This window comes from Phascolarctos cinereus, unplaced genomic scaffold, assembly GCF_003287225.1.
Source record: "Phascolarctos cinereus isolate Bilbo 61053 unplaced genomic scaffold, phaCin_HiC Scaffold_5;HRSCAF=322, whole genome shotgun sequence".
Lineage (NCBI taxonomy): Eukaryota > Metazoa > Chordata > Mammalia > Diprotodontia > Phascolarctidae > Phascolarctos > Phascolarctos cinereus.
In genome coordinates, this window is record NW_027555958.1 from 129,733,347 (window position 1) to 129,761,282 (window position 27,936).

At 35.9% G+C, this 27,936-nt stretch overlaps 1 protein-coding gene across 1 annotated transcript; it reads right to left on the reverse strand.

Moving 5' to 3' along the window:
- Nucleotides 1-6,428: 6,428 nt before the first annotated feature.
- Nucleotides 6,429-27,908, reverse strand: CUNH6orf58 (chromosome unknown C6orf58 homolog). The gene is made up of 6 exons (XM_020987178.1): nucleotides 27,608-27,908; nucleotides 22,437-22,523; nucleotides 17,115-17,299; nucleotides 15,842-15,942; nucleotides 12,461-12,699; nucleotides 6,429-6,702 (listed from the first exon to the last, which is right to left on the reverse strand). The coding sequence occupies exons 1-6, from the start codon at nucleotides 27,906-27,908 to the stop codon at nucleotides 6,560-6,562; spliced, it is 1,056 nt and encodes a 351-aa protein (XP_020842837.1). The 3' UTR covers nucleotides 6,429-6,559.
- Nucleotides 27,909-27,936: the final 28 nt, after the last annotated feature.

Here is a 27,936-nt window from a genome sequence, read left to right on the forward strand (position 1 = left end):
ACAATCTTCTCCCTCCATTCTATTGTGTGTGTGTGTGTGTGTGTGTGTGTATGAATGCTCATTTTATTTAGTGATTGTTAAGTCCCTAATAAAAAATAAATTTTATTTTGAGAGACAGAATGGTGTGTTAGAGAACAGGTTAGTCTTGGAGTCAGGAGGACCTAGTTTCATGTCCTTTCTCTGACTAGTAATAGTTATTCAACCATGAGCAGGTCACTTAACTATATATATACATATATACACACATACACATATATACACACATACACACACACACACACACACACACACATAACTTTATAAGATGCACATGAGCTGTCAGTTTACTTTATCAGAATGAGTTTCCATGCAAGGAAAGGATGAAATCATAGATCTATACTACCCATTATCCCCCACCTCCCGAAAAAAAAGTTTATTACATTTGCTGTTTCCATGTTGTCTAGCAATTCATATTGTCCCTAGTACTCAAGACCTAGGCAGCAGCAAGTACAGTTTATTTTGAAGATGAAATACTGCCCCAGCTAGGAGAGGATAGAGAAGGAAGTATTTGTGATAGGGAGAGCAAAAGTAAGGGAAATAAGTTTCTCTTTTGGCATCATGAAAAATATATTATTAATATTTTCTGCCTGTTGTTGTCCACTTGGATGATTTATAGGAAATTCCACTGGAAGATAGAGATATAATTCTAGTCTTTAGAAATGAAAGGTCTTTTAAAAATCATCTACTTCAGCCCCTACATTTTATAAAAAAAAAAAATTGAGCCATAGAGAGAGGTGAAGTGATTTGTCTAAGATCAGAGAAGCATGAAGTAGCGAAATCAAATCTGAATCCAGATCCCTGACTCTAGTGCTACTTCTATTATGTACTCCATGCTTGGCATGGATTTTAGTTGAAAATTATTGATCTTGAATTTCTACACAGCTAAAACTAATCATTTCCCATTTGAATTAGTACTTCTTGAGTGAGTGATTAATTTGATTGAGTCTGTGCTAGAAATCTTTGCACAGGCTGTCCCTCATATTAAAAATACACTTCCACCTCATTTCTACCTCCTAGAATGCCTGGTTTCCTTCAAAACTCAGCTAAGCACTATCTCCTACATGGGACCTTTCTTGAACTCTCAGGTTTCTAGGGCTTCTCCCCCAAATTACCTTTCGTTAATTTTGTGTATATTTTACGTATGTTCCTCAAATGAGATACTATTTGTAAAATGCTTAGCTCAATGCTTGGCATATAGTAAGCATTTGATAAATGCTTGTTCCATCCATCCATCCATCCATCCATCCATCCATCCATCCATCCATCCATCCATCCATCCAAATACTTATGGGAGTCAGCTTGATAACATAACTGATAGATGGGTGGATGGGCTGGACTTGGAGTCAAGAAGATTTGAGTTTAAATCATGTCTCAGACACTTATTAGTTGAGTGACCCTGGACAAGTTATTCAACCTTTTTGTGCCTCAGTTTCCTCATTTGTTAAATGAAATAGTTGGATTGGTCTTTAGGTCCACTCTCAGCTCTAAAGCTATGATACAATGGTCTTTCTCCAATAGACTGTAAACCCCCAAGGGGCAAGAACAAGTTCATTTTTGCCTTTGCAGCTCCTAGAGCATAATAGGTATTAAATAAATGTTTGTTAATTGATTGATTATTGTGTAGCAGTTTTTTTTTTTCATAGCTGGCAGTTTGAAGGAAAAGATCTGTTACTAAGGAAAGATTTTCCTAGATTTCCATCCAAAATGAATTCACTGAAATCTCTTCAAAAATCAAAAATATGATTTGCCCAATACTGTAATTATTCATTGCCAGTTGTTCAGGAAAGTCCAGATTATTTCCTCAGTCTTTTAACAAAAAAATCTAACAAAATGAAATATCCAAACTACATTTCATGTCAACCTGTCTGGCATCATAATCATCATTCTCCCTGATCCATGTTTATTTCCTCTAAAGTAATTGAAGAGTTTAAACTCAGTAAAACAAAGAAAAGGTCAAAATCTTATTTTCCATATCCTGAGTATAATTAGTCCAATATTTTAACAGCTGGCAGCAGCAGTAATTACTTTGTACGATTAACATGGAATCTAAGGGAACATAATTACCCTGATCTATGAACTGAGTAATTAAGGTAAGAGCGCCTATGTTTCTTAGACTTTTTTTTAGCTTTTGAAATTTATTGTGTAGTATAAAAAAATAAAAACAGTTTACTCTAAAATGGCACCAAAAATTCAAATCTATGGCCTATGATGTTAAAAGTCAGAATCCAGTTTAGCTGACAGTAATGTTGGCATTTATTTAGTGGACTTTTGTTTAAATACTCACTGTATGAAATTTTTGGCATTTGACATCAATGCTTGAGCTAAGTAGAAAAAAGAAAAAACCAAGAATTTGAACGGTTTAAATAAAATCTAGTTTCTCTCCTCCTTCACTCATATCAACCCACTTCCCATACTTGGCATAGATCCAGATAATGTGTTGTGTATGTATGTGCCTTTAAGTTTTAGCAAAGTATTCCCATTGCAACAACCCTGTAAGGCAGACAGCATGAGCACAAGGAGGGCAACACTTTGGGCATCACTACAGTGACAGAGAGCAAACGTTGCAAGTTCCACCACATTCTTCTAGTGCTGCTAGGTAAAAGCATTAAGGTGATCTATGTGGCACTGGCACTAGCTGCTAAAACTATGAAAGGAGTTGAAATGGATTTACTTATCCGTCCTTAATATAATGTGAATAATGATAAAGAAATGCTATTGCTGCTGCTGATAAAAGTATTAATACCAACAATAATAAAAATAGCATTTTTATAAAATACTAAGGTTTACAAAGCACCATACACATATTACTTAATTTGCCATAAGGTAGTTGCTATTATTGCCATCTTATAGACAAGAAGACTGAAGCCAAGAGAAGTTAAGTGAAACTCGGGTTTATCCTGACTCCAGGTCCAACATCCTATCACCCCTTCTAGCTATTCCAGTATGAAGAAGATCTAGGGAAATTCCTGCTGAGGAGGGAGCAAAAGAATAAAAACATCCTACCTGACCTGTGAGACTGTCCTATAATGGTTAAAAAAGACTGATTTGACTCTTTTTTTTTTTTTTTTGCTTTTTGGTGAGGCAATCAGGGTTAGGTGACTTGCCCAGAGTTACACAGCTGGTAAGTGTCCAGAGTCTGAGTCCGGATTTGAACTCAGGTCCTTCTGACTCCAAGGCCAGAGCTCTATCCACTGTGCCACCTAGCTGCCCCAAGTTTGACTCTTAAAGAAGTAAAATGACCATGACCATTGATTGGGTCATGAGCTAAGGGCTTTACAAATATCTTCACAATAACCCTGAGAGGTAGGTGCAATTTTTGTCCCCATTTTACAGTCGAGAAAACCAAGGCAAACAGAAGTTAAGTACTTGCACAAAGTCACACAACTAGTAAACGACTGAGATTAGGTTGGAACCTACATCTTCCTAACTGCAGACCCAGTGATCTATCCCCTGTACCACCTAGCTGCCTACATAATGACCAGAAGCATGTATAGTCTGCTATGTGGGAGCAGCAGCAACTAGAGTGCTGAAGCACTCACACTGGGAGTAGCACAGGTACCTAGGGTTCTTATGTCTCTAGCATTCTGTCCTGAGATGCCAAAGAGGGCCCTAAAAATTTAACTCTCTGAACTTCAAAGATCTAAGGAGGTATAATGCCAAGAGGTGGAGGTCAGCACAGGAACCCAAAGGATGAGTGGTGAGAGCAAGCAGAGCGGATCATACCCAAAAGTTCAACAATGGATACTGTTTGTCCTTGGTACAAAACCCCAATTTAGGAACTAAAGATGGGGAAATAAGTAAATAAGAGAAAATACAAACTTGGAAATCCTTGGAAATCTCAATCTTCCCCAAAAGGAGGGAATAACTCCATAACAGTTACAAGTAGATATCCAAAGGAAAAGCTGGTTTTCCACAAGGACTACATAAATACCCAGAAAAAATGAAACAAAAGGTAAAAAAGCAAAATAAAAGCTTTAGAGGAAATTATTGGAAGGAGAATAAATGGCTAAGAAGAGAAATTGGTAAGTCTTAAGGAAGTAATGATGTCCTAAAAATTGGAATAGAACAACACAAACCAATGGCTCCATGAGACTACAAGTTAAAATAGAGAAAATAAAAGACTGAAAAAAAAGAAGAAAATGTAAGATATCTGGTATAAAAAATAACACTGACCTGGAAAACAGGTCTAGATAATTTAACAACTATTATACTGCATGAAAACCATGATTTAAAAAAAAACTTAAACACCATTTCAAGAAATTATAAATGAAAACTGTCCAGCTCTATTAGGATCAGAATGCAAAGTGAAGATAAAATAATATACTGACCACCCCTTGAAAGAAATTCCAGAAGGAAATGTTCCTCGAATATCAAAGCCAAAACCTAAAAGTTCCACATCAAAGAAAAAGTCTTTCAAGCACATAGAAAAAAAAGTTCAAGTACCAAGAATCTTAATAAATACCCATCAGCCCCTAGGGAAAAGCGGAGAGGGATGGGGGGGGAGGTATTTGTTAAGTGACTGCTCTGTGCCATGTACTATTCTAAGTGTTTTACAAATATTTTCACATTTTCTCTTTTAAATATAATCTCACTCGAGCTTCCACTACAAACAAGAGAAAATTTTGCAGAATGATATTCCAAAAGTCAAAATATGTAGACATTTAACACAAAATAACTTAACTATCAAAGTTGAGCATAATTGTATATGGGAAAAAATGGGTCTTTAGTGAGAGAGAAGACTTTCAAACATTTCTGATGAAAAGACGAGAGCTAAACAGGAACTTCCAAATGCAAATGAAGAGCTCAAGAGATATTTAGAAAGGTATATTATTTAAGCAATAAATAAATAATAATATGTATATATAAGAAAAATGGAGGATCTAGGGCTGGGTTGGTTCTATTCTGAGAGTTTTGAGAAGTAAAAGAGTACGGAGAGTAAAAGGAATGCCCTGGTATAGAAAGGAGGGGGAAAGAGATGGAAGTTGCCATTTCTCATGATTGGAACAACTTAAAAGAAGAATATACAAACATAGTAGAAGGGATAAAGGAAATAGGTTTCAATTGAGTCCCTCTTTCCAGAAACAGAAAGGTTGAACACATACATACAGTTTGCTATAGAAATATATTCAACTCACAGAGGAAGCAAGCAAGGATATGGTGAATAATGTTGAGGAAAGATAATACTGGGGGAGGGAGATCACAAGCAAAACAAGCTTTCTGATCCTTAAGTGAAGGTGGGGAAAAGCTTTAAAGAAAAGAAGAAAAGAACTAGAATCTAAAGTGATGTCTGTCAGCTGGAGAATTGTTGAACAAATCGTGACATATGAATGAAATGGAATATCATTGCATTTTAAGAAATTACAAAAGAGATGATTTCAGAGAATCCTAGTTAATATAAAGTGATGCAGAGTGAAATAAGCAGATCCAGAAGAACAATCATGCAAAGACAACAATATCATAAAGAAAAACTACTTTGAAAGATTTAAGGACACTTATCAATGCAATGATCACCCATGTCTCCAGAGGACTTATGGTGAAGCAGATTATCCACCTCCTGACAGAGAAAAAGAAACATTTTTGAACATGGCCATGGTATGGATTCATTTTGCTTGACTGCACCTTTTAAAAATTAATTTTTCCCTTTCATTTTTAAGTTTGGGGGAATTGAAGGAGGCATGGCAGCAAAATAGATGCTAAAAAAAAGAGGATCATTGAATCTTTTTCAAATGCACAGGAAGGAATAGAAGGAAGTTTAGATGAAGCACAGACAAGTAGAAGGTTTTTGAAAGCACTATGAGGAATTTACTATACTTTTAAAAATCAAGTGGTATGAAATGGAGATTCATGGTTTCATATCCAATCTTTTTTTTGTGCTTTTTCCACTGCATATTTTTGAAATTCTTTCTTTTTTTGATGTTTAAGCCTCAAATTAAAATAAAATTATAAAGGGAAGTCAGTAATAGGGGTGGGAGGGGGTATAAAATATTTCCTGAACCTAATGATAGCAAACATTCAAATTCCTGATTTTTAAATATTCAATTATAGGTGTGAAATGAAATATGAAGAAAACATGTCCAAAAACTATTTTAATCACATGGAGTGATTTTAGTTCAACAAGTCCTACAGATTTATCACTTAAAAATGTTTGTAATTTGGTGATCTGGAATGTACACAATTGTAAAATCCTGCAGGAAACTTCTTGGTAACAAAGAAAAAAGTAAAAGGAGACTGGATCCAGGAAAGATTTTATTTATTACTTTTGAATTACACCATAATTAATAGATAAGACAGACTTTCATTTGTATTTTAGCTAGACATTTTAATTAGCTAGAAATGAGAAAATAAGAATTACTAATTGGTATAATTAGGCAGGGAAGCATTAATTCAGTTAAAAAGGCACAAACATCATTAACCAATTTATAAAGAAAAAGAAATCTAAACTCAAATCACAGGAATTATGCTGTCATGTCAAAATCCATTGCTGAAATGACTTTTTCCTAAGAAACCTGAAGTAGAATAATCATATGTATTCTGAAAAAATAATAGCCAATTCCTGAGGTGATATATTATAGTTTTCAGTAAGCTGTTCCATTAACTCATTTACCATCTTCCTTAGATATTCAGACTTCATTAAATTTCTGAAGAGAGACAAGAATTTGTGTCCTGGGAAAGAAAAAGATGGACAGGTTATTGGTCAAAATATAAAAGTCATATGTCACTTAAAATGTACATTTTAAATTAAATTGATTTTAGTATCATGACATTAAATGTTCAGATTCTCTGCTCTGATATTGAAACTGTCACTTTATTTTTTTAGTAAGCCAATCTCTAAAACTTTCTGGAAGGCTAGTCTTTCAGTGAAGAAATACTGAGTATTCATCATGGAAAAAAAATGGAAAAGCACGTAGGAGATGTGAGCATACTGCAACATATAACGAATGAAGGACTTAGGACTTTGAAGGATAGGAGTGTGCTAGGACCAGCATCTCTTATTTCCCCGAAACAGAGATTAGTTTTCCCTAAAAGGGAAAAAGAAAAACTGTGCTTGTAACATGATTAGCCTTTGCCTGTCTTGGCACAGCTGCCAGATCACCTAAAGGGTATAAATTGTCCCACTTGCTGTATCCATAGTTCTCCTAATGCTTGGTGGATGTATGAAGATGATATGAGTCACCATATCTCAACCTGCTGACAAAACACATTTCTATAAGAGAAGGAAAGGAACTGTGTCTGGAAAAGCTAAGTACCACAGTATTTTTATTTCATATCCTTGCCATGTTAGGACAAAACAAATTTTATTTTGCTAACCATTCAATTACTTGCAAGTTTCAAGTCTCATCATCAAATCTGAATTAACAGAGTACTTCTGTTAGGACCAACCTAAACAAAAAGTCAACAGAGTAAAAAAAAATGTTATTCAGGAAAGAAAATGGGCAAGTCAAGTGGCAAGAGTGAGGGATATCAGGTAGACAGCCAGAGTGCCCAGTTGGTATCCTTGTGATTTCAGGAGAAAATGAGGAAGGCCTCTAGTCCATTCAGTAGATACCCACTATTAAATTTTTGAGAAGACTTGATCAAGAGTCAAAAAGAATGAATAGGAATGTGTGGATTTTGATCAAGAGTGAAGAGAACTTATAAACTGATAAGATCACAGATCCATTTGAGTACATAATTATGTCTATGACATTTTCCCAAGTGCTAAGGATGACAAAAAGATGAATAAGATATGAGTTCTGTCATTAAGGATCTTACTCTTTAGTTGAGGAATAAGACAAATGCACAAGACAGTGGTGGAGGAACCCTGGGAGTCAGGAGGCCTAGCAAATTTATTATATAAGAAGTTAAGCAATCACCTTCTATCCATTCACAGGTTAGGCTATCAGGAGTGGGGAGCCTGCAGCCTCGAGGGCACATGTGGCCCTTTGGGTCCTCCAGTGTGGCCCTTTGACTGAATCCAAATTCCATTTGTTCTGTGAAGTTTGGATTCATTCAAAGGGCCACACTTGAGGACCCAGAGGGCCACATGTGACCTTGAGGCTGCAGGTTCCCCACTCCAGCACCACTAAGGGATATTTTAGGTCAGAGATGCTGTAAATTACTCAACAAACATAGCATATATTGTGAGTGAAGATAAAAAATTTAGTAATTTAAAATTGGTCTCCCTCTCTAGCAGCCTATGGTTTATCCAAATACAGATAATCATAATGCTAAATATCACATTATTGGCATTTACCATATCACTAACCATCTACGTGATTTTGTGTAATTAATAAATTTTTTCCAATTATTTAGGTCAATCTTTATTTGTGTAAACAGTGGTTTGTAGTTGTATTCATACAGTTATTTTTTGTATCTTATTAGGTAGACTCCCATGTATTTTACACATTCTGTAGTTATTTTAAGTGGAATTTTTCTTTTTATCTCTTCCTGATGGGGTTTATTGATATAATATAAAAATGCTCATGATTTGTGTGGATTTATTTTAATCTTGGAAGTTTGTTGAAGCTATTGTTTCAATTAATTTTTAGTTGATTCCACATCATATCATCTACAAAAAGTGACAGTTTTGCTTCTTTACCTCTGCTTATTCACTTAATTTCTTTTTCTTGTTTTATTGCTAAAGGTAGTATTTCTAGTGCCACGTAAAATAGAAATGGTGAAAACGGACATCCTTGTTTCATTCCTGATTTTATTGGAAGTGATTCTAATTTATCTTCATTACATATAATGGTAACTCTTGGTGTCAGATATATACTATTTACCATTTTAAGGAAAGGATCATTTATTCCTTATGCTTTCTAGTGTTTAACAATAATGAATGTTTATTTTGTTATTAATATAATTAAATGCATATTTTCCCCCTGATAAAAGTCCAGCCTGATTGTAGTATATATTCTTTGCGATATGTTCTTTTGGCTTCTTTTCTAAAGTAAGTATCCTAGCATTCAAACAACCCAGCTATTGGGGTAAGTACTCACTATTTAACAAATAGTAAGTTTTGGACAGAAATATAGGGAAAAATTAGATTTGGCCGAGAGTCTCAAACCTTCTACCAAGATAAGATTAAAAAAAATGACCTGAATATAAAAGATCACATCATGAAGAAATTAGACAAATGTGGAAAAAATACCTATCAAATTTATGGATAGAAGAAAGGTTCATAACCAAATATGGGATAGAGAGGGTCATAGAAGACAAAATGGATAATTTTGAGTGCACAAAATTAAAAAAATTTTTGCACAAACAAATTTTATAAAGTTAAGATTAAAAGGAAATAACTGAGGAAAAAATCTTTGCACCAAGTGTTTCTGATAAAGGTATCACTTCTATACATGTAAGAAATTGATTTAAATCTATAAGAATAGAAATCGTTACCCAATTGTTAGATGTTCTAAAAGTATGAACGGACAGTTCTCAATGGAAGAAATCCAGGCTATCTGCAGTGACATGGAAAAATACTCCAGATCACTACTCCTTGGTGAAATAAAGATTAAGGAGATTCTGAGATTCTACCTCATACCTATTAGATTAACAACATGATAAAAAGGAAATTTAGAAATTTTGGAGAGGCTGTTGGAAAATAGGATTGCTGATGCACTGTGGTTGATCTGTGAATGGATATTATGGAAAGCAATTTAGAAGTATACCTAAAACATTACTAAATGATGCTTGCCCTTTGACCCAAGTATACCATTGCTAGCTCTACACACCCAAAAGATCAAAGAAATAGATAAAGTCCTATATGCAGCAAGGAGATACAGTAGATGGAGTTCTGGAGTTGGAATCAGGAAGACCTGAGTACAAAACTAACCTCAGACATTGTTTGATCCTAGGCAAGTCACTTAACCTCTGTTTGCCTCAGTTTCCTTATATAAATGGAGGTAATATAGCCTCAGACACTTACTAGCTATGCGACCCTGAGCAAATCACTTAACCTCTCTTTGCTTCAAGTTTCTTCAACTGTAAAATAGGGATAATAACAGCACATCTCTAAAAGGGTTGCTGTGGGATTCACATGAGATAGTTCTAAAATGCTTAGACCAATGCCTGGCACATAGTGGGTACTATATAAATGCTAAGTTAGTGGAACCAGAAGAATAAATCATACTACAACATTAATGTTACAAAAAAAAATTTTGATGACTTCTACAAACTGATGAAAAGTGAAATTAACAGAACCAGAAGAATGATTTATACATAATAACTCTACAAAGACAAATAACTTTGAAAGATCTAGAAACAATGATCAATACAATGACCATCTATAATTCCAGAGGACCAAAGATGAAACATGTTATTCTAACAGAGAGTTGATAGACTTAGGATACAGAATCTCTCTCTGTTTCTGTCTCTGTCTCTGTCTCTGTCTCTGTCTCTGTCTCTCCCTCAGACACATACTTTTATACAGTCAGTTAAGGAATTTATTTTACTTGAGTATGTATATTTGTTAATAAGGAATTTTTTTCTTTTCTCTTTTTTTTTTAATGAAATGGAAGATGGGAGGGAGAGAAAAATGTGTTTTTGCTCATTAAAAAAAGTTTTTCTTTTCTTATCACCTTAAGGGCATAAAAAGACTTGCTCATGCAGACACAGGGCATACTTAGCTGATGTCCCAAGGCTACAAGTGGCCACTTCATGCCTTGCTAGCCAGATTGCGGTCCTCCTCTATCAGAGTTAAGTGCTGTGTCCTTGTCGAGTATCCTTCTTATGCTATGGCTAAGTAAATCTACTTTTGTTAACTACTGTACACCTAGAGTGTCTCATTTCATTCCTCTATTGAATATAAATTCCCATGAGACTAGTATGTCAGGCCCCTCCTATGACATTGAAATTTATTCAGGAAGCAATTGGGAGCCACTGAAGAAATTTTTTTTAGAAGAGTAGAGAAGTGGTTAGCTATATGCGTAAAAAAATATTAAGGTAGCCATATTAATCAAAGAGAGTTAATTGAAGGAATGCCATTAGTTGTGGTTACTGGTTTAATTGGAAAATATATAAAAGGCTAGTTCAATATTCTAGGTAGGTGCCAATGAAGGCTATCATTAATATCTAATTATTTTGGAGCTCATTTAACAGTTTTAAATATTACAGGCCTCCAATGTGAATTTAAAAATCTGTTCTTGACGCTCAACTTCGTAGATTACCCATATCAAAATTCAAATCTCAAGCTAGCTTGCTCTTAGTTCCCAGTATGCATCTGAGTTGTATATCCCTTTTCCTTCCTCCTCCACAATACCCTCCCCTGAACCATGGGTGATCTGTGTATATATATGTATATATACATACATATATATATATATATATATATATATATATATATATATATATGTATATATATACACATATACACACATACATACATGCATACATATATACATATATATGTGTGTATGTGTGTGTGTATGTATATATATATATATATATATATATATCAGCCATATATCAGACAAATACAGTTGAGAAAATTTAGGCAGTCTTGCCTAAGGTCACATAGTCAGTAAATGTCTGATGCTTGATTTCAACTCAGGTCTTCCTGACCCTAGGCCCAGTGTTCTATCCACTGGGTCACCTCCCTTTCTTTGTCCATAACATTCTAAAGACTATCTTTCAACAAATGTCATTAGGAATGCCTAAGTTTTTGGCGTGGGTTGTCTTTGCTTCCCTGGTATGGCTACAATTTACTATAAAAACATTCATTAAGAATAGGTCTTGCTGTTAAATTGCAAAACAAAAAGCAAAACTAAAAAGAGTAGGAAAGACTGATCAATCCTCTTTTTCATCTTAAGAAAATTTTTGTAGACCCAGTATAGAACAAATTTTAAGTTATAGGATTTCCTTTCCTGGAGGCCTTTGAAATAGGACTGACTTGTCTGTCTCCAGCTTCTGTCTATAACTAATAGAACATCATAGAATCAGAAGTGATTTTGTATTACAGATATGCAAGTTCAGGCTCAGAGAGATTAATTGACTTATCCAAGGTCACACAGCTTATAAGAGAGAAGAGCCAAGAGTTGAAACCAAATGCTCTGATTCCAAATCTCATTCTCTTGCCCTAGTGCCATGTTGATTCTCCATGCTCCCTACAAGTATGAACCTCATACTTCAACAATTGAAAGATCTTTGATTTTATTGGTGTGGGCACTTCCTCAATCTCTACAGATCACCTTCCCACCCTGACCCCTGTGATTTACTAGACAGCCTACATTAGTTGTTAAGACAAGAAACACCAACATTTGCTAATCAACCTATCGGTAGTTTCAGGCCCGTACCTGAAACCTTTCCAGCTTGTTAGAACCTTGCTAGTCAAGACCACTGGCATAGCCTTGGACATTCTGCTCTCATTTTCAAGGCATGAGAAATTAAAGTGGCACTAAGGAGAGGAACACTTGATAAAATAAACATTGACACTTCAGCTACTTACCGGAATCATTATCTATTTTGTTTATAAGATTAATCAAAAACAAGATTCTATTCTGGGAATCAGTGAAATCCTTGATGAAGAGGGGATAGTCGTCAGACTTGAGCAGTCTTGGGGGCAGATACTTCTGGAATTTATTCATTTTCTTCAAAGTTGTTTCAAAGCGGATTGCTGCAATATAATCCACAGCATTTGACCAGCCTTCTGCAAAATCTGACTCTGGTTTGGGGAAATATAGATTTCTAAAAGAAAAACATTAAGAAGTTAACATTTAGAGTTAGAGATTTAAATATCTATCTTCTCTAATTTTCCAAAAGTGTCATTTATTTTTCCTCTCATTATACTAACTACTTATTGTTATTTCAGTGCTCCCTCTTCTTTAATGTTATAGAGAAAGTATTTCTGACTGTTAGACACTATAGGAACATTTCTGCCAATAGCCTTCTCCCCAGGAAATTCACATTACTATAACATTGGTACGAACCTATGATAAACAGGTGAAATACAAATTCATGCTATTCTTTATAACCTTAGCTGAGTCATCATCTTAACAATTAATGGGTTTTTTTTTTTATTAATTTATTGATTTCTAAGTGCACTCCTCATGGTAACTTTCTTGAATCTGCAGAAGCCCCAGATTCCACCCTCAGCCTCAGTTTACTCTTGGAACATTTCCTTTCTTACTAAGGTAGCCCCCTTTGCTCAAGGAGTTTAAGGCAATCAATCATAAACTCCCTCATTTTCCAACCTTAAAATTTTCCCATTACCTTTATTCATTTTCTCATATTTATTTTCTCATGAAAAGAGGTGTCCTTAAAGGCTTTCTGTGTCCTAGATTCCATTTCCACCTACCTTCTCCAGTAACTTGCAACCTTATGAACTTCTTAAGTCCAACATCATCAGTTTCTGCCTAGCCACTGAGTATGGCCCTATTAATTCAAATATGAGAAGATTGCTCCTATTATCAGAGGCATCATAGTGTACAGGACAGAGTAGCAGATGGAGATTCAGAAAGACCTGGGTCGAAATCGGACCTATAACACATGCTGACTGACTGTGTGACTCTAAGACAGTCACTTAAGCTCTAGTGGTCCCAGGCAACTCACTTTAAGTCTCAAAGCAAATTGCATTTGTAGAGGAAATTTCCTATATCAAGGAAGTTTCAGGTCTGGTCTTTTAAAAAATCCTATTTTAAGAGTAAGCTGATACTCACTGGCAGAGTGATCCTAACTGGGCAGCATACATTTGAAAAGTAGTTGGCTCATAGAAGTCTGTGTTAGTATTCTTCAAAAGCCAACTTTATCCCGTGACATTCCTGTGTTTTCTGAACTGAGTCAGCATAATGAAAGAGCACTGAACTTGGGAGTTTGAATCCCAGTTTTACCACTCTCTACCAGTAATATCTTAGGCAAGTCACAACCTCTCCTGGCCTTAATTTCCTCATCTTTAAAGTGGTAAGATTGAACTAGCTGACCTCAAAGATCCTTTCTAGCTCTAGAGCTATAGGCCTAATTTTAATATTCCGTTTGATGCTTTACAAATACCTCTCTGTAAAGTCATAAACAAATTGCTTGTTAAAGTCTGTGGCGTGGACTTGGTGACTTGGGCATAACCAATCTGCTGAATTCCTTCATTTAGCACTAAATACACAAGAATGTAGACCAAAAAGGAGCCATTGGATTGGTCAATTTTGAGGTCTTTTGGAAACCAGATTGCAAGAGATTAAGGAAGTCATGTGAGATAGCAGAATCAGGAGAAGCCTGGCAATTCTCTTAACCTTTCTGAATTTTAAAGTCCATATTTTTAAAATAAGGTCAAAAATACTGTATAACATATATGTATATACTATTATATTATATTTACTGAAGTGTAGTATACTGAAGCAAAGCAGGTAAAGAGCTAGCCCAAAGCCGGGAAGATCTAGGCTTAAGTCCTAACTCTTACACATTCTGGCTAGGTCACCCTAGACAAATCTTCAAGACTATAAATTGCAGAGAAGGTGCTGACTCACATTGGTAGAGGGCATTTTCTTATCAAGCAGTTCACTCTACAAATCAAATAATGATTCTAGTCTCTATCCCAATCCTATATTACTGCAGATATGGAAATTGAAGGTCAGAGAAGTTAAGTGAATTACATGTGGCCACATAGCTAGCAATATATTTTTTTTTGGCAAGGCAATGGGGTGAAGTGACTTGCCCAGGGTCACATAGCTAGTAAGTGTCAAGTGTCTGAGGCCAGATTTAAACTCAGGTCTTCCTGAATCCAGGGCTGGTGCTCTATCCATTGCACCATCTAGCTGCCCCCACATAGCTAGTAATATAGGAGGCAGTATTTGAACCTAGATCTTTTCTGACTTTAAGCCCAGCACATTTTCTGTTATTACTCCTCAATGCCTCTTCATTCTGCACAAGTCTTGTCCACATCCTGCCATAAAATCTCCTCAAAAATTCCCCAAAATGCACTTAGATCTTACTAAGTAGGCTCAGTGGTATTCTGAGTTTTGATTCAATCAACATAAAATCACCTGCAAACAAGAGTATGTAGAGATATAGATAATCTCTTTTTCATTTGGATTTGGCTCCAGACATCTTGTTTATGTCTTCCCTCATATTGATATCAGAACATCTTTGAACAAAGTTACTTCTCTTGTCACATCTATCGAGGAATGTCACAAGATTTTAAGAAATAAATTAGAAACATTTTGTTGGAGGAAATCCCTCTAGGTTGGATTTTGCCTTATTGGGTAAAACTTTTAAAAAGATCGATGCAGAGAATCTTGTATTCTCTGCAAGTTTTGACCAGTTTTATGACTATATAGATATACACGGCTGTAGAAAATTACTTTTACAAGCTTGTCAGTTCTTTTCTCAACTTTTTGTCAAGACCAGTCCTAAGTCAATAATTATGTATCATAAAGATTTCATGGAATTAGAAAGTAGGTACATGAGTTAATTTTTTTATATTCTCTCTCGGTCACCTTTTTGTCTGATGGCATGACCGTCCACACCACTTTTCCAATCATTCAGATCTTTCTTTCTTTCAGATATATGAAGATTTGACCTCTCCATATTTTCAGAATTATATTACCTCTGGTAGATATTTTTTCTTTGTCTACTTGGTTTGGTCCAACTGAATCACCATCTTTCTCTCCTTTACTATGATGGTCACTTTCTCACATAGACTATCAGGTATTGAGATGTCAGAGTCTAAATCTGGTGTCTCACTTAGCGATGTTATTTTGTTATATAAATGCGAACAAATGGTGATGCATTAATAAATGCATGGAAGGAACTCTAGAATAATAAAATAGGATAAGATTGGAACTTTGCTTAGGCATCAGATGTAAAGCAAGGCCCTCAGTAAAAATGGATGAATTCTTACCTATTGTCAAAAATGCTTCTGGCTGCTTCAAGGCTTGCTATGTGTGCATCCCATAAGTATTTCAGTAAGTCATCCAAGCTTTTAGAAGATTCCTTTACTTGCTAAGCCAAGAAGGAAAAACTATTTTAATAGATAGGCAAAAATGAAAAAGCAAGAAAGATCATGGGGGCATAGGATTTAAAATGAGAGGAGAACATAGTTTCTAGAGAGAATGCATCTGGAAGAAATTAACTAGGAACATTTTCCGAAGTCCACGTTCCAATATTTTCATACTTCTAGAGGTAGCTAGATGACACTGTGGATAGAGCTACAGGCATGAAATCAGGGGAAAAAACCCCGAGGTCAAATCTGGCACTTGCTAACTGTGTAACCTTGGGGAAGTCACCTAAGTTATGTTTGCTATTTTGGTCAACTGTAAAATGGATATAATAATAGCACCTGCCTTATAAGGCATTTGTGAGAATTAAATGAGATAATATTTATAAAGCACTTAGCACAATGCCTGGCATATATAATGCCATGGAGCTTAATTAATTCTTATTTCCTTATCTTCCTTTTTCCTCAAATTGTACAGGATTAAATCACAATTTTAAAAAATTACTAAGTTTTGAACGTTCTTTAAAAATTTCATGAGAACTAAAATAGAAAGGAACAAATAACATCATTTTAATCACATCAAAATCCAAAGAAGTGGGCTAGGCATCTAGAAGTATACGTCTATTATTTCATTATCAAATATAAGCCGTGTCTACCTTCTACTCTGGCACTCTCCTTGTGGACATTTCATGACTGATTTAGATTGCCACATGTTGATTTAGCCAGCTACTACAGGATTGTTGATGAAAGTAACTGGAATGATCAGGTCCACTATGCTAGGAAAGATTCACTGATCCTACATCTCAGCAATTGGCCCCTAAGTTTACCAGAATATACTGAGTTAACCAGAATATCTCATTACTTAGCCATACTTGTTAACTAAAATATGCATTTAATGCAGTTGAGGGTAAGGATCATGATAGTTGTCCACTTCTTCAGAGGTAGAAGAGAAAGATGCTTCACAGATGTGCTAGAAATTGAAGATGGCTGTTTAGTTGTTCAAAAGCCCAAGCAAAGCATGTGCCATTGTAGTATTAATGGAGAAAAAAGAGGTGCTCTACTCCTTTATAAAGGTGCCATTCTCTTCCTGTAGAATTTGAAAGCAGCAAGTAAAATATCCCCAGTGCAAGAATGAGATAGGAAACCTCACCCAAGAGTAGCATAAATGTTTTTGAACCTGAAAAAATGTATTCCATTTTGTCATAGCATCTGGGAAGGATGAACGGCAAGCAGTAACATTATAACAGAAATACATCTGGTCCTTTGGTGGTGGTGAAAGTTTCACTTGGTCTGACGAGATCCCTAACACTCCAGCCTCAACTGCACCAAAGAAAGGTAGTGCGCATAGATAGTAATTCATGCCTGTGGAAATAATATTGGCTGTTATTAGAACTAATGTACATTGCTATTGATACAAGACCAAAGAGTTAGTCATATAGTGAAGGTGATTATAGATGGCTTAAGCAAACACAATTGTGCAGTGGTGAAGTGGTATGCTAGTTTATTGGATTATTACTAATAATAAAATTTGGTGCTAGTGATAAAATATTCCAAACCGACAGTAGCCAAATTTTAATTTCTGAAACAAAGGGGTTAGGTTATTAAATTAAAATCTATAGAATTGCAGCACAATATTTCTAGTTGTTCATATTTCCACTTGGGTCTGCACTACTACCGAAAAGACCTGTGAAAATAATATGTATTATACTTCCCTCTTCAAAAATTTCTCTTTCTTACAGACCTTAAAAGGATTAAATCTTGGGGTCATTTCTGACTAACTTCACTTAGTCTCTCCTCAGTTTGATTCTTTACCAAGTCCTATTGATTCTTTCTCTGTAATATTTATTGGTCTCAACTTTTCTTCTTCTTTCCTAGAGTCACTAGTCTATTCCAAGCCTTAACCATTTTATGCCTAAAGCATCACCATGACTAGCATCTGAAAAACTGGACCTGATGCAACAACTCCCAAGGCTCCCTGACTGATCCTTTTGGATACAAGACTGAATGCCAAAAAAGACCAGAGCCTCAAAACCCAGGCCTGATACAGAACTAAGCATGTTCCATGCATGTATGTATGCTCCATGTATGTGCGTATGTTCCATGCATGTATGTATGTTCCATGTCTGAAATATCTTTTGGATATACCTCATGCCCATTTATCTTAGAGATATAAATAAAACACTGAACTGATGTGATATATGAGGTCAATCTGGTCTCTGGGAAACCAGACCTCTGGATCAAATTTCTACTTTCGACTGTCTGGTATTTGGAGAACAGTGTCACCCTATGTCATAATCAAAGGTCTCCATTACAGTGAGGCCTCAAACTCTTCTTTCTCAGTTTTATGGCTGGCAAATTTGTATTTCCTGCTCTCCTAAACCTAGTGATTCAATGTTTCTGCCAATTAAGATAAATATCCCCTTCTCCTGTTACTTCAGCACTCTCATACCTATCCAGCTCAATTTAATAGCTCCTCAGTTCCTTTGTTTTCTGCCACCCCTCTCTTTTGTACTCTTTGGAATCCTTGCTTGGTCTTTAAGAAATAGGCTTTTAATCTTCAATTTCTTTTCATACTTTTTCTACCCTGTGCTCACAGAAACTTGGGTCTCCTAAAAAGACATGCTGTCCAGTGCTGGTTGCCCTTTCTTGTCCCTCAACAGACTAGGCCAGGAGGAAGAGTGACTATACCCCTCATTCCCCACTAGTTCTTACAAGTCACCCTTCAGACATCATATCTATGCAACTTCTCTTCATTTAAGGTTCAATCCCCTCATCTAGGTAATTCAGTCCTTGTTACTATGAACTACTGGCCTTCAGGGCACTTTCCTTCCTTTCTTAAGGAATTTAGCATCTGGTTCAGAGTCTCTCTCTCACATAACCTCAAACTGCTGACTTGAGTACATATGCACACACATTATCCCCTTCGACATTCCTGATTCCCAAATTATTATCCTTTTCAATTCTCATGACATATAGCTTTACTCTAACTACAGCAACTCACAAGAAACATCCCTGTCTTAGATTTCATCATTCATAACTGAACCAGTTCCAAGATTATGAGCTCTACAATTTTTAAGTTAAATTTTATTTTTTTAAATAAATATAGATCTATTTTCTCTCTTTCCCATCACCCACCACATTGAGGACAAAAGGAAAAAAGGAAAATAACTTCTTTGTAAAAAATATGCATAGTCAAGGAAAACAATTTTTTTCACTGATCCCCTGTCCTTCCATGTCTTTCTCTGTCTCACTCTTCTTAACACTATTCTCTGTCTTAACCATCATCCCTACTCTGGTCTCACTTTTCTCACTTAACAGTCTTTAACCTGTTACTAACCATTTCAATTATATTGTTCTCTAGTCTTCAATCCCTTGCCCCCTTGTCCTACCACTAGGGTTTTTATCTACCAATCCAAGTTATAGCAAAATCTGCCTTGCTCTATATACTCCTAAGTTGTTGAATTGGACAAAGTCACATCATTATGCTTACTGGGCCTATGAAAACTTAACTTTATCCAATCTCAACTATGGAGTCACTGTTACCAAGCAAAATCATATTTCACAGAAAATATTGAGGCCATTCACTATAAGCTACCTCTTTTTCCTTCTTCCTCATATCACTCAGATACCTTTGGTCACTATCTCCTCCTTTACTCATCTCATATGAAGAGATAGCATTACTCCTTACCAAGGCTAACTCCTTTATCTGCACAAGTGATCCCATTCCATCCCATATCCTCCAACAGATTATCCCCTCTGTCATCCCCACTCTATAATTTATTTTCAAGCTCTTCTTTTCTTCTGGCTCCTTCTCTACTACTTGAAAACATTCTCATGTCTCTCCCATCCTCAAAAAGCTCTCACTTGATCCTTCCATCCCTGATAATGATTGTCCTATATATCCTCTGGTCCTATGCTGATGTTTCTCAAGTCTATTATCTTGGCCTGACCTCCAACCTCATACCTCCTGGTGCCTTTTGGATGTCAGTGTAGGTATCATCCTTGACTCCTCCTCTTTACCCTTCCTCCCCTCCCATATCTAATCTGTTGCTAAGATCTGCCTGTTTCATCTTTGGAACCTCTCTCAAATATGCCTCCTTGTCTCCTCTGACATTGCCCTCACTCTGGTATAAGTACAGCTCATCAGCTCACTTGGGCAATTGAATGAGCCTGCTGGTTGACTGAGGCAAATGCTTGTCTTTAGTGTCTCCCCATTACAATCCATTCTCCACTCAGTCACCAAAATTATTTTTCTAAAGCAGAAGTCCAACCATGCCATCCCGCTATTCTATACATTCCAGTGACTGTTTATCACCCTCAGGATCAAATACAAAAATTCTCTGTTTGGCAATCAAACCCTTTGTAACCTAACCCCTTCCTACCTTTCCAGTCTTTGTACACCTTACTCCCCAGCATGTACTCTTTGATCCAGTGACATTGACTTCCTGGCCATTCCACAAGCAAGACACTCCATCTCTCAGCTCTGGGAGTTTTTTCTGGCTCTCATCGGTGCCTGAAATGCTCTCCCCGCTCATCTCCACTGACTGGCTTCCCTGCCTTCTTTTAAGTCCCAATTCAAATCTCATCTTCTACAGGAAACCTTTCTTAAACTTTATTAATCCTAGTGGTTTCCTTCTGTTATTTTTTTCTTATTTATTCTATGTATGCCTTGTTTGTACATATGTGTTTACATACTGTTTCCCTATTAGACTGTAAGCTCCTTGAAAGAAGGAACGATCCTTTGTCTCTTTTTGTATCTCCAGTGCATACTGCCTAGTATGCATTAGGTGCTTAATAAATGTTTTTTGCCTATTTCTCCCTAATCAAGTATCTATTTTAATTCCCAAAGCAACTGTTCCAAACCTCTTCTTTGGTCAAGCCCCTGTACCTTCCATTCTACTTGATGTGAAAATTGAGGCTTTAGTCTTCAAGGTCCCTCATCTTCTCTACAGATAAAAGATAGGGACCACACCTGTAATTTCAATGAAATAAGGAATTTCCAAATGAGGAAACTCTCTGCAGTGCAGGTCTTAGAGAGTTGCCTAGAACACTGAGAGGTTAAGTGACTTGCTTAGGTTCACATAACAAGTATGTGCAGGTCTTCTTGAATTCTAGGCTAGCTTTCTATTCATTATGCCATGCTGCCTCATCGCCACTAGAATAGGCCTCAGAACTCCACTTTATCTTTACTTATCCTCTAGTTTTTAACACTTGTCTCTAAGGAAAACACAGACCATTTTTTTTTTTCTTTGCAAGGTCAACTCCTCTACCTGTGCCCTGGATCTCATCATCTCCTATGTCCAACAATATTGAATCTTACGTTTCCTGTCATATCCCTATCCTCAATTTTGAAACTCTGTTTACTAGATCCTTCCCTGCTGCCTACCAAGTCATCTCCCCTATTATTCACTTGACTTTTTCCATGCCCTCAAACTACGATTCTATATTTCTCTTCTTTACTATTAAATTCCTCCAAATAATATATATCCTATATTCATTGCCTTCACTTCTTCCTTACCACTCTTTAACTCCTTATGATCAGGGTTCTGACTCCTGAATTCTATTGGAGCTACTTTTTTAATGATTACTAGTAATTTTACAATTTCTAAAATCATATGCCTCTTTTTTCACTCCTTATGCTCCTTGATATTTGTATAGTTTTTTGGGACTATGCTTTTGGAATGTGCGTGTTCCCCTTCCTTTTCCTTTCTGCCTTTCAGAATCCTTATCTTTCTTCAAGGTGCCATTTTTCTTAAAGAAAGGTATATCTCTAAGGCGTAAGAGCCATCTACTCCCTTCTTTCCCCCAGTTGAAAACATTCTCACCTTCTTCAAAATTCCCTAGATCACTTGTCTCACTTTCTCTTTTCCCCTCATCACTGTCTACCTTGTATTATATTGATCTGTGTACTTGGTACATCCCATGTGCCCATCCCTAGACCATAGAATATAAGCTTCTTAAGGTCAGGGATTGTTACATTGCTTCTTTTGAAAATCCTAAATATTGCTTCTTTTCAACAGCTAAAGCTTTGCCTTGTACATAGTAGGTACTTAATATGAAATAACCCTTGTAAAATTCTTTGCTAACCTTAAAGAACTATATATGCGTCCTATTATTGCTAATAAATATTTGTTGAATAGCTTTAAATTGAAAAGCCAGAGTTCTCTTTTTTAGGTTGTGCCTCCCCTCTCCCACTGGAAATAAAGCCCAGTGCAGCTTTGAAGTATGCCTTGCTGCCCTAAGAAGTTTTTTGGGTCAATTGGTGGAGAAAAAGAGGGGAAATTCCCAAGTTAGAAAATTTCAGTCGCGCTCATTATAACTGTCATAGCCGAAAATGTGGTGTGATGGCCACAAGATGGTGCTACAATATAGTCTTATGTGCCCAGACAAGAATCTTTTTTCTTAAATGACAACTTTTTGACCACTTAGATTCTAGAGGGAATTGATACTTTTTTTTAAAGGGTACTAGTTTATTCTTTGAATATTTAAATATACTTACAGGCCCACCAGCTGTTCACAGAAATACACGTATCGTCTCCATTTTCCTTGCCACACTCAGTCTCACTGGTAGGATCAGCTAATCTGCCTGGAAGAGAATAAATTATACCTAGGTTATAAGTTTGGGTGACTTGGAAGCTAGATGATAATACTAAATGATACCTAGTTTATGAGCTTGGGTAACTTAGAATATAGATGATGACTCTTTTGGGCACTACCCCCAAAAGTACCCTTTTGGGTACTTTTAGAGAAGTTAGAACAGGGAAGAGTTTGAGGGGAAAGATAATGATTTTAGTTTGGACATGTGTTTAAGATGTCTCAGCAACAACCAATTTGAGATGTCTAATAGGCAGTTGGAGATGTGAGCCTGGACAAATAATTCTGACAGTCATCTGTACAGAGATGACAATTGAAATTATGTAAACCAGTGAGATCACCAAGTTATGGAGGAGAGAAGAAGGGCCCAGGATAGAGCTTTGGAGTGTCTCCACAGTTAGTGAGTATGAGATGGATGAAAATCCAGCAAAGGAAAGAGAAAAGGAAAAGTCAGAAAGCAGGAACTGCAAAGAGTTAAGAAAAGAGTGAGATGAAAAGAAGTGGAGGCACCTAATAGAGATGGCCTTTTCAAAGAGTTTAGCCACACACAAAAAAAGGAGATGTATGGGATATTAGCTAGTGGGAATGGCTGGATCCAGTGAGGGTTTTTTTTTAAATAGAGGAGAAATGGCCATGTTTGTAATGAGTAAGGAAGTAGACAGTAGAGGGGATGTAGTTAAGGATTATGAGGGGATGGAATGGGTAAGAAATGGTTAAGGACTGGAACTAGATTAGTTGGCCATGTTGGTGGAGAGAAATGGAAATGACAAGTATGAAGAATTTAGAGAAGTCTGGGTAAACTTACATGAATGGATGTAGAGTGAAGTAAGCAGAGCTAGAAAAAACAATAGAGATAACCATAATGCTGTAAATAGAAAGAAAAAAAAACAGACTGAACCCTGTGTTGCTATAATGCTCAAATATTGTTCCCAGAAAAGAGATGAGAAAACAACTCTTATTTCATTTGAAATATAAGAGACTATGACTGTTGAAATTTGTCCTCTCACTCAGAAAAACCTGGAAAGACTCGTATGGACTGATGTTGATTAAAGTGAGCAGAACCAGGAGAACATTGTACACAGTAACAGCTGTGTTGTGCAATAACTAACTTTGATAGACAGCTCTTCTCAGCAATGTAAGGATCTAAGACATCTCCAAAAGTCTCATGATGGAAAATGCTCTCCACATCCAGAGAAAGAATTATGGAGTTGTAGGCAGATCGAAGCATGCTATTTGCTCTTATATTTTTCTCTTCTCTTCTGTTTTGTTTTGTTTCTTCTTTCTTGTGGTGCATCTTATTGGTTCTAATTCTTTACAACAGGACTAATGTGAAAATATGTTTAATAGGAATGTATATATAGAGAGCCTCTGTCAGATTGCGCACTGTCTTGAGAAGGGAGGCAGAGAAAATTTAAAACTCAAAAGCTTATGGAAGTGAATGTTGAAAACTAAAAATGAATTAATTAAAGGAAAAAAAAGAAGAAATTTGTCCTGTCATGGAGGTGCACAAGACGGTACTAGCTTTTGCAGAGAATCTACCTTTGGGGTCATGATTCAGGATAAGCAACTAAGTAAGAAGGGTATGCTACAAAACCCCAGTTACTTAGACATTTGGGGAAATCAAAGCAATCAGGGAAAGATAAATCCTGAAGAGGCATTCCCAGGAAACCAAGGCTCTCTCCTCTTCTCTGCCCTGTTTGCTCTCCATCTTCCCTCCATCTTCTCCCAGGGAATTCCATTGTTACATAAAGAAGCTAAGAACAAGAGAACTGAAGTGGCTTTGTCCAGGGTCACATAAGCCAGTAAGTGGCAGAGATGGACATTGAACTCCAGTTCTGGGTCTACAGTTCAAATATTAAAATGTCTTTGGACATTCATATTCATAAAATTTAGGGTTCTTTCCATTGAACTACCTATCGATCCTCGAAGGACAACTAGTTGGTGCAGTGGGTAGAGTGCTGGTCTGGGAGTCAGGAAGACTCATTTTTGTGAATTCAAATCTGGCCTCAGACATTTACTAGCTGTGTGATCCTGGGCAAGTCACTTAACCCTGTTTGCATCAGTTCCTCACCTGTAAAAGGTGAGCTGGAAAAAGAAATGGCCAACCATTTTAGTATCTTTGCCAAGAGAACCACAAAGGGGGTCAGGAAGAGTTGGATACAACTGAAATAACTGAACAACAAGTAGATCATTTAAATTTTCCTTTCTTGGAGCAAATCTCCTTGCACAATAACCTTCCATGGGGACAAAATAGGGATTACAGTGATAGATAAGGATTTGTAAAACAGTAAATCTTAAAGTGCTCTTCAGGTCCAAACTTGTATTTTTGTATTTTTTAAATACTGGCATAGTACATACACAATAACTGTAATTATTGGTTAATAGATTTTCATGTAGTTGATATGCTCAATAATTGTTGTTACGGTTGTTTTGTTTTTGTTGTTGTTGTTGTTTGTCCTTCATTCTTTGTTTTTGTTTTTGTTTTTGGGGGTTTTTTTTGGCTAGGCAATGGGGTTAAGTGACTTGCCCAGAGTCACACAGCTAGTAAGTGTTATGTGTCGGAGGCTGGATTTGAACTCAGGTCCTCCTGAATCCAGGGCCGGTGCTCTATCCACTGTGCCACCTAGCTGCCCCTTTGTCCTTCATTCTTGAAGAAGACCATGATATCAGGAAGATGATGCCATGACTTATAAGTGAATTGAATTTAAATGAGAAAGAGCTGTACAAAGTCACCACCCTCACTTTCTCCTCTGGCGTCATCTGGGTCCAGTGGCAAGATATAGATCAGGATGACTGGAGTTGGCCCCCTGTGCTCAATAATGTTAACTGAATGAATGAAAAGGTGGGAATCTAATTGTTAAAGGCTGAAAATTTATTATAGAAAATTGCCAGTGTTGCAGTAATTAAACTTGTCCACCATTTGGCTCATTAATTTGTCAGTATCATGGGCTGCAGTCTAAAACATATCTGGGTAAAGACTGTAAAATGCTTCCTTTAATCATTGAACATGCATCAAATATTCCCAAGTAGTCAAAAGAATTACCTAGAAAAGAGCATTCTTTTTATTTTGACAAGATAAATGGACGTCAAAAGTGATTTTGATTAGGCTAACATATGTTGGGTAGGGAGAGGTGCTTCATAAGTCAAGTTCTTATAATTTAATATGATCATAATGATCATAATCTTCTTTTTGATGTCTATGATTGATAAATAGAATATTGATTTATGCATAGTACAAGCCAAATTGTAGTCTAATTCAGTTATTCTCAGCCATTGAGAGGTAGATAGACACATTTCCTGCAAATTTAGGAAGGTGAGTTCTATAAAAGAACTATACCCAGGTATTCTTTAGCATTATTTGTGTTAACTTTTTTTCATGATGACATATCACTGCATGTTAATATTGAGATGATATAAACTCTAAGGTAAATTAAAGGTTAAAACAGCTCCCTAAGTGGAATGTATAAAGAACCATTAAAATGTGTAAAGGAAACTTCTAGTTCCTTAATAGATAAATGGCACAAATTTCAAAAGGAAATCCATATGGTTAATATTTAATGTATAAGTACTCAACCTCAATAATAATCAAAGAGAAGCAACAGAATAAGATAATTTTTGAGGTACCAATTTACATTCATAAAATTAGCAAAAATAAAAAACAACATAATGCTGGCAAGGCTGTGAAAAAACAGGTGGATTTTGTCAGCATGTTATAGCTGAAAGAATTGCAAGCTAGTAGAATCACTTTGGAGAGGAGTATAAACAGTACTGGCAATTTGGGTAATATGTGGTAAAGATTACAAAAATAATCAAACCCTTTGAATTTATAATTCCATTGCTGGGAATATGCCCTGAGAGTGTCATCAAAAAGAATAAAAAGCTTTTTGATTAGATACTATTTTAAGGACATTATTTGTAATAGAAAAAAAGTGGAATCTACTCAGGTGTTCAATAAAAAATATTTGAATAGTGTAATGAAAATTCACAATAAAATTAATATATATTATATATAATTATATCATATATAATTATATATGATATATAATTATATGTAAGACATAACATAATAAAATATAATTAATATATATGGAATATAAGGAGATAGGGAAATATTATGGGAATAGTGAAAAAGAACTGGAAAAACAGAATATACCTTAGCTATAATTATATAGGACAAAAAGGAAAAGAATGGACAAAAAAATCTTGATAGAGTCATAGGAGAGTGACAAAAAGTTGTTTATGTAATTATACTTGTTTGCAAAGAGGGGTAGCTGTTGTGTAGTGTATAGTAAAAGACTTAAATAGAAAGAATATCAGGAATTAAGTCTAGCCTCTGACATATACTTGGCTGTGTGATCCTAAGTCACTTAGTTTGTCAATGCTGTAGGCATCTCTATAAGACTATAAGTTGCAGAATGGTGCCAATTGGCATCAGTAGAAGGAGATTCTTGGAATCAAAGGCCCAACTTGTTAATATTATTTATAATATAATATATATATATATAATATAATAATATAATTTCCTCATCTTTAAAATAGTAATAATAAAACTTGTACTTCCTGCTTCAGAGTGGTGGTGAGGATCAGATGACGTATTGTAGGTAAAACACTTTGTGAACTATATAAACCATAAATGAAAACTAGCATTATAGTTTCTACATAATAAATCTATAGCTAGAATGACATCAATTAGTCAAGTTGTGTAACCTTCTCACTTTATAGATAAAGATATGAATGACCTGAGACTTTATATTTAGGTTAGAAGGTACTGCAGAGCTCATCTCTTCCAAGCTCTTCATTTTACAGAGATGAAACCGAGGGCCAGAGAGGTCACATGACAAAAGTCATATAGGTAATATGTAGTTGAACCAGTATTTAAGCCAGTTACATTGTCCCCAAATCCAGAATTTTTTGTATCCTCAGCAACTCCCACAGTGTCTCACATATGGTAGCCATTAATCTTCATCTGTCATCAGTGTTTTGATGATGACGAATCAACTTCATAACACATTAAATTTCCTCCCTATGCAATTTCATGGTTAGAAGTATTCTTCTACTAAACAAGCTTATTCTTACCTGTTTCATATTGCCATCCATGCTGCAGAGGTAGTCCCCATAAAATATTTGCTTCATTATTTGGTGCAAATCTTTCAAAATATTCAGCTGTAAATGTAATTAAAATTTTGTATATTCCCATTCTTTCAGGATATAGCCATGGATTAATGGTGTACATCCCATCTTCTACTCTGTAATCACTGAGCTGGCCAGGACACCCCTGCCAAAGTGGAGGATAGAGATCTGTAAGACTCGAAATTTCTACTAAAAAAGCAGAAACATAGCCAGCTAAAGCACAAAGTAGGGAAGATAGCAAAAGCATCATCACTGGGGTTATGATTTGTGGAGTT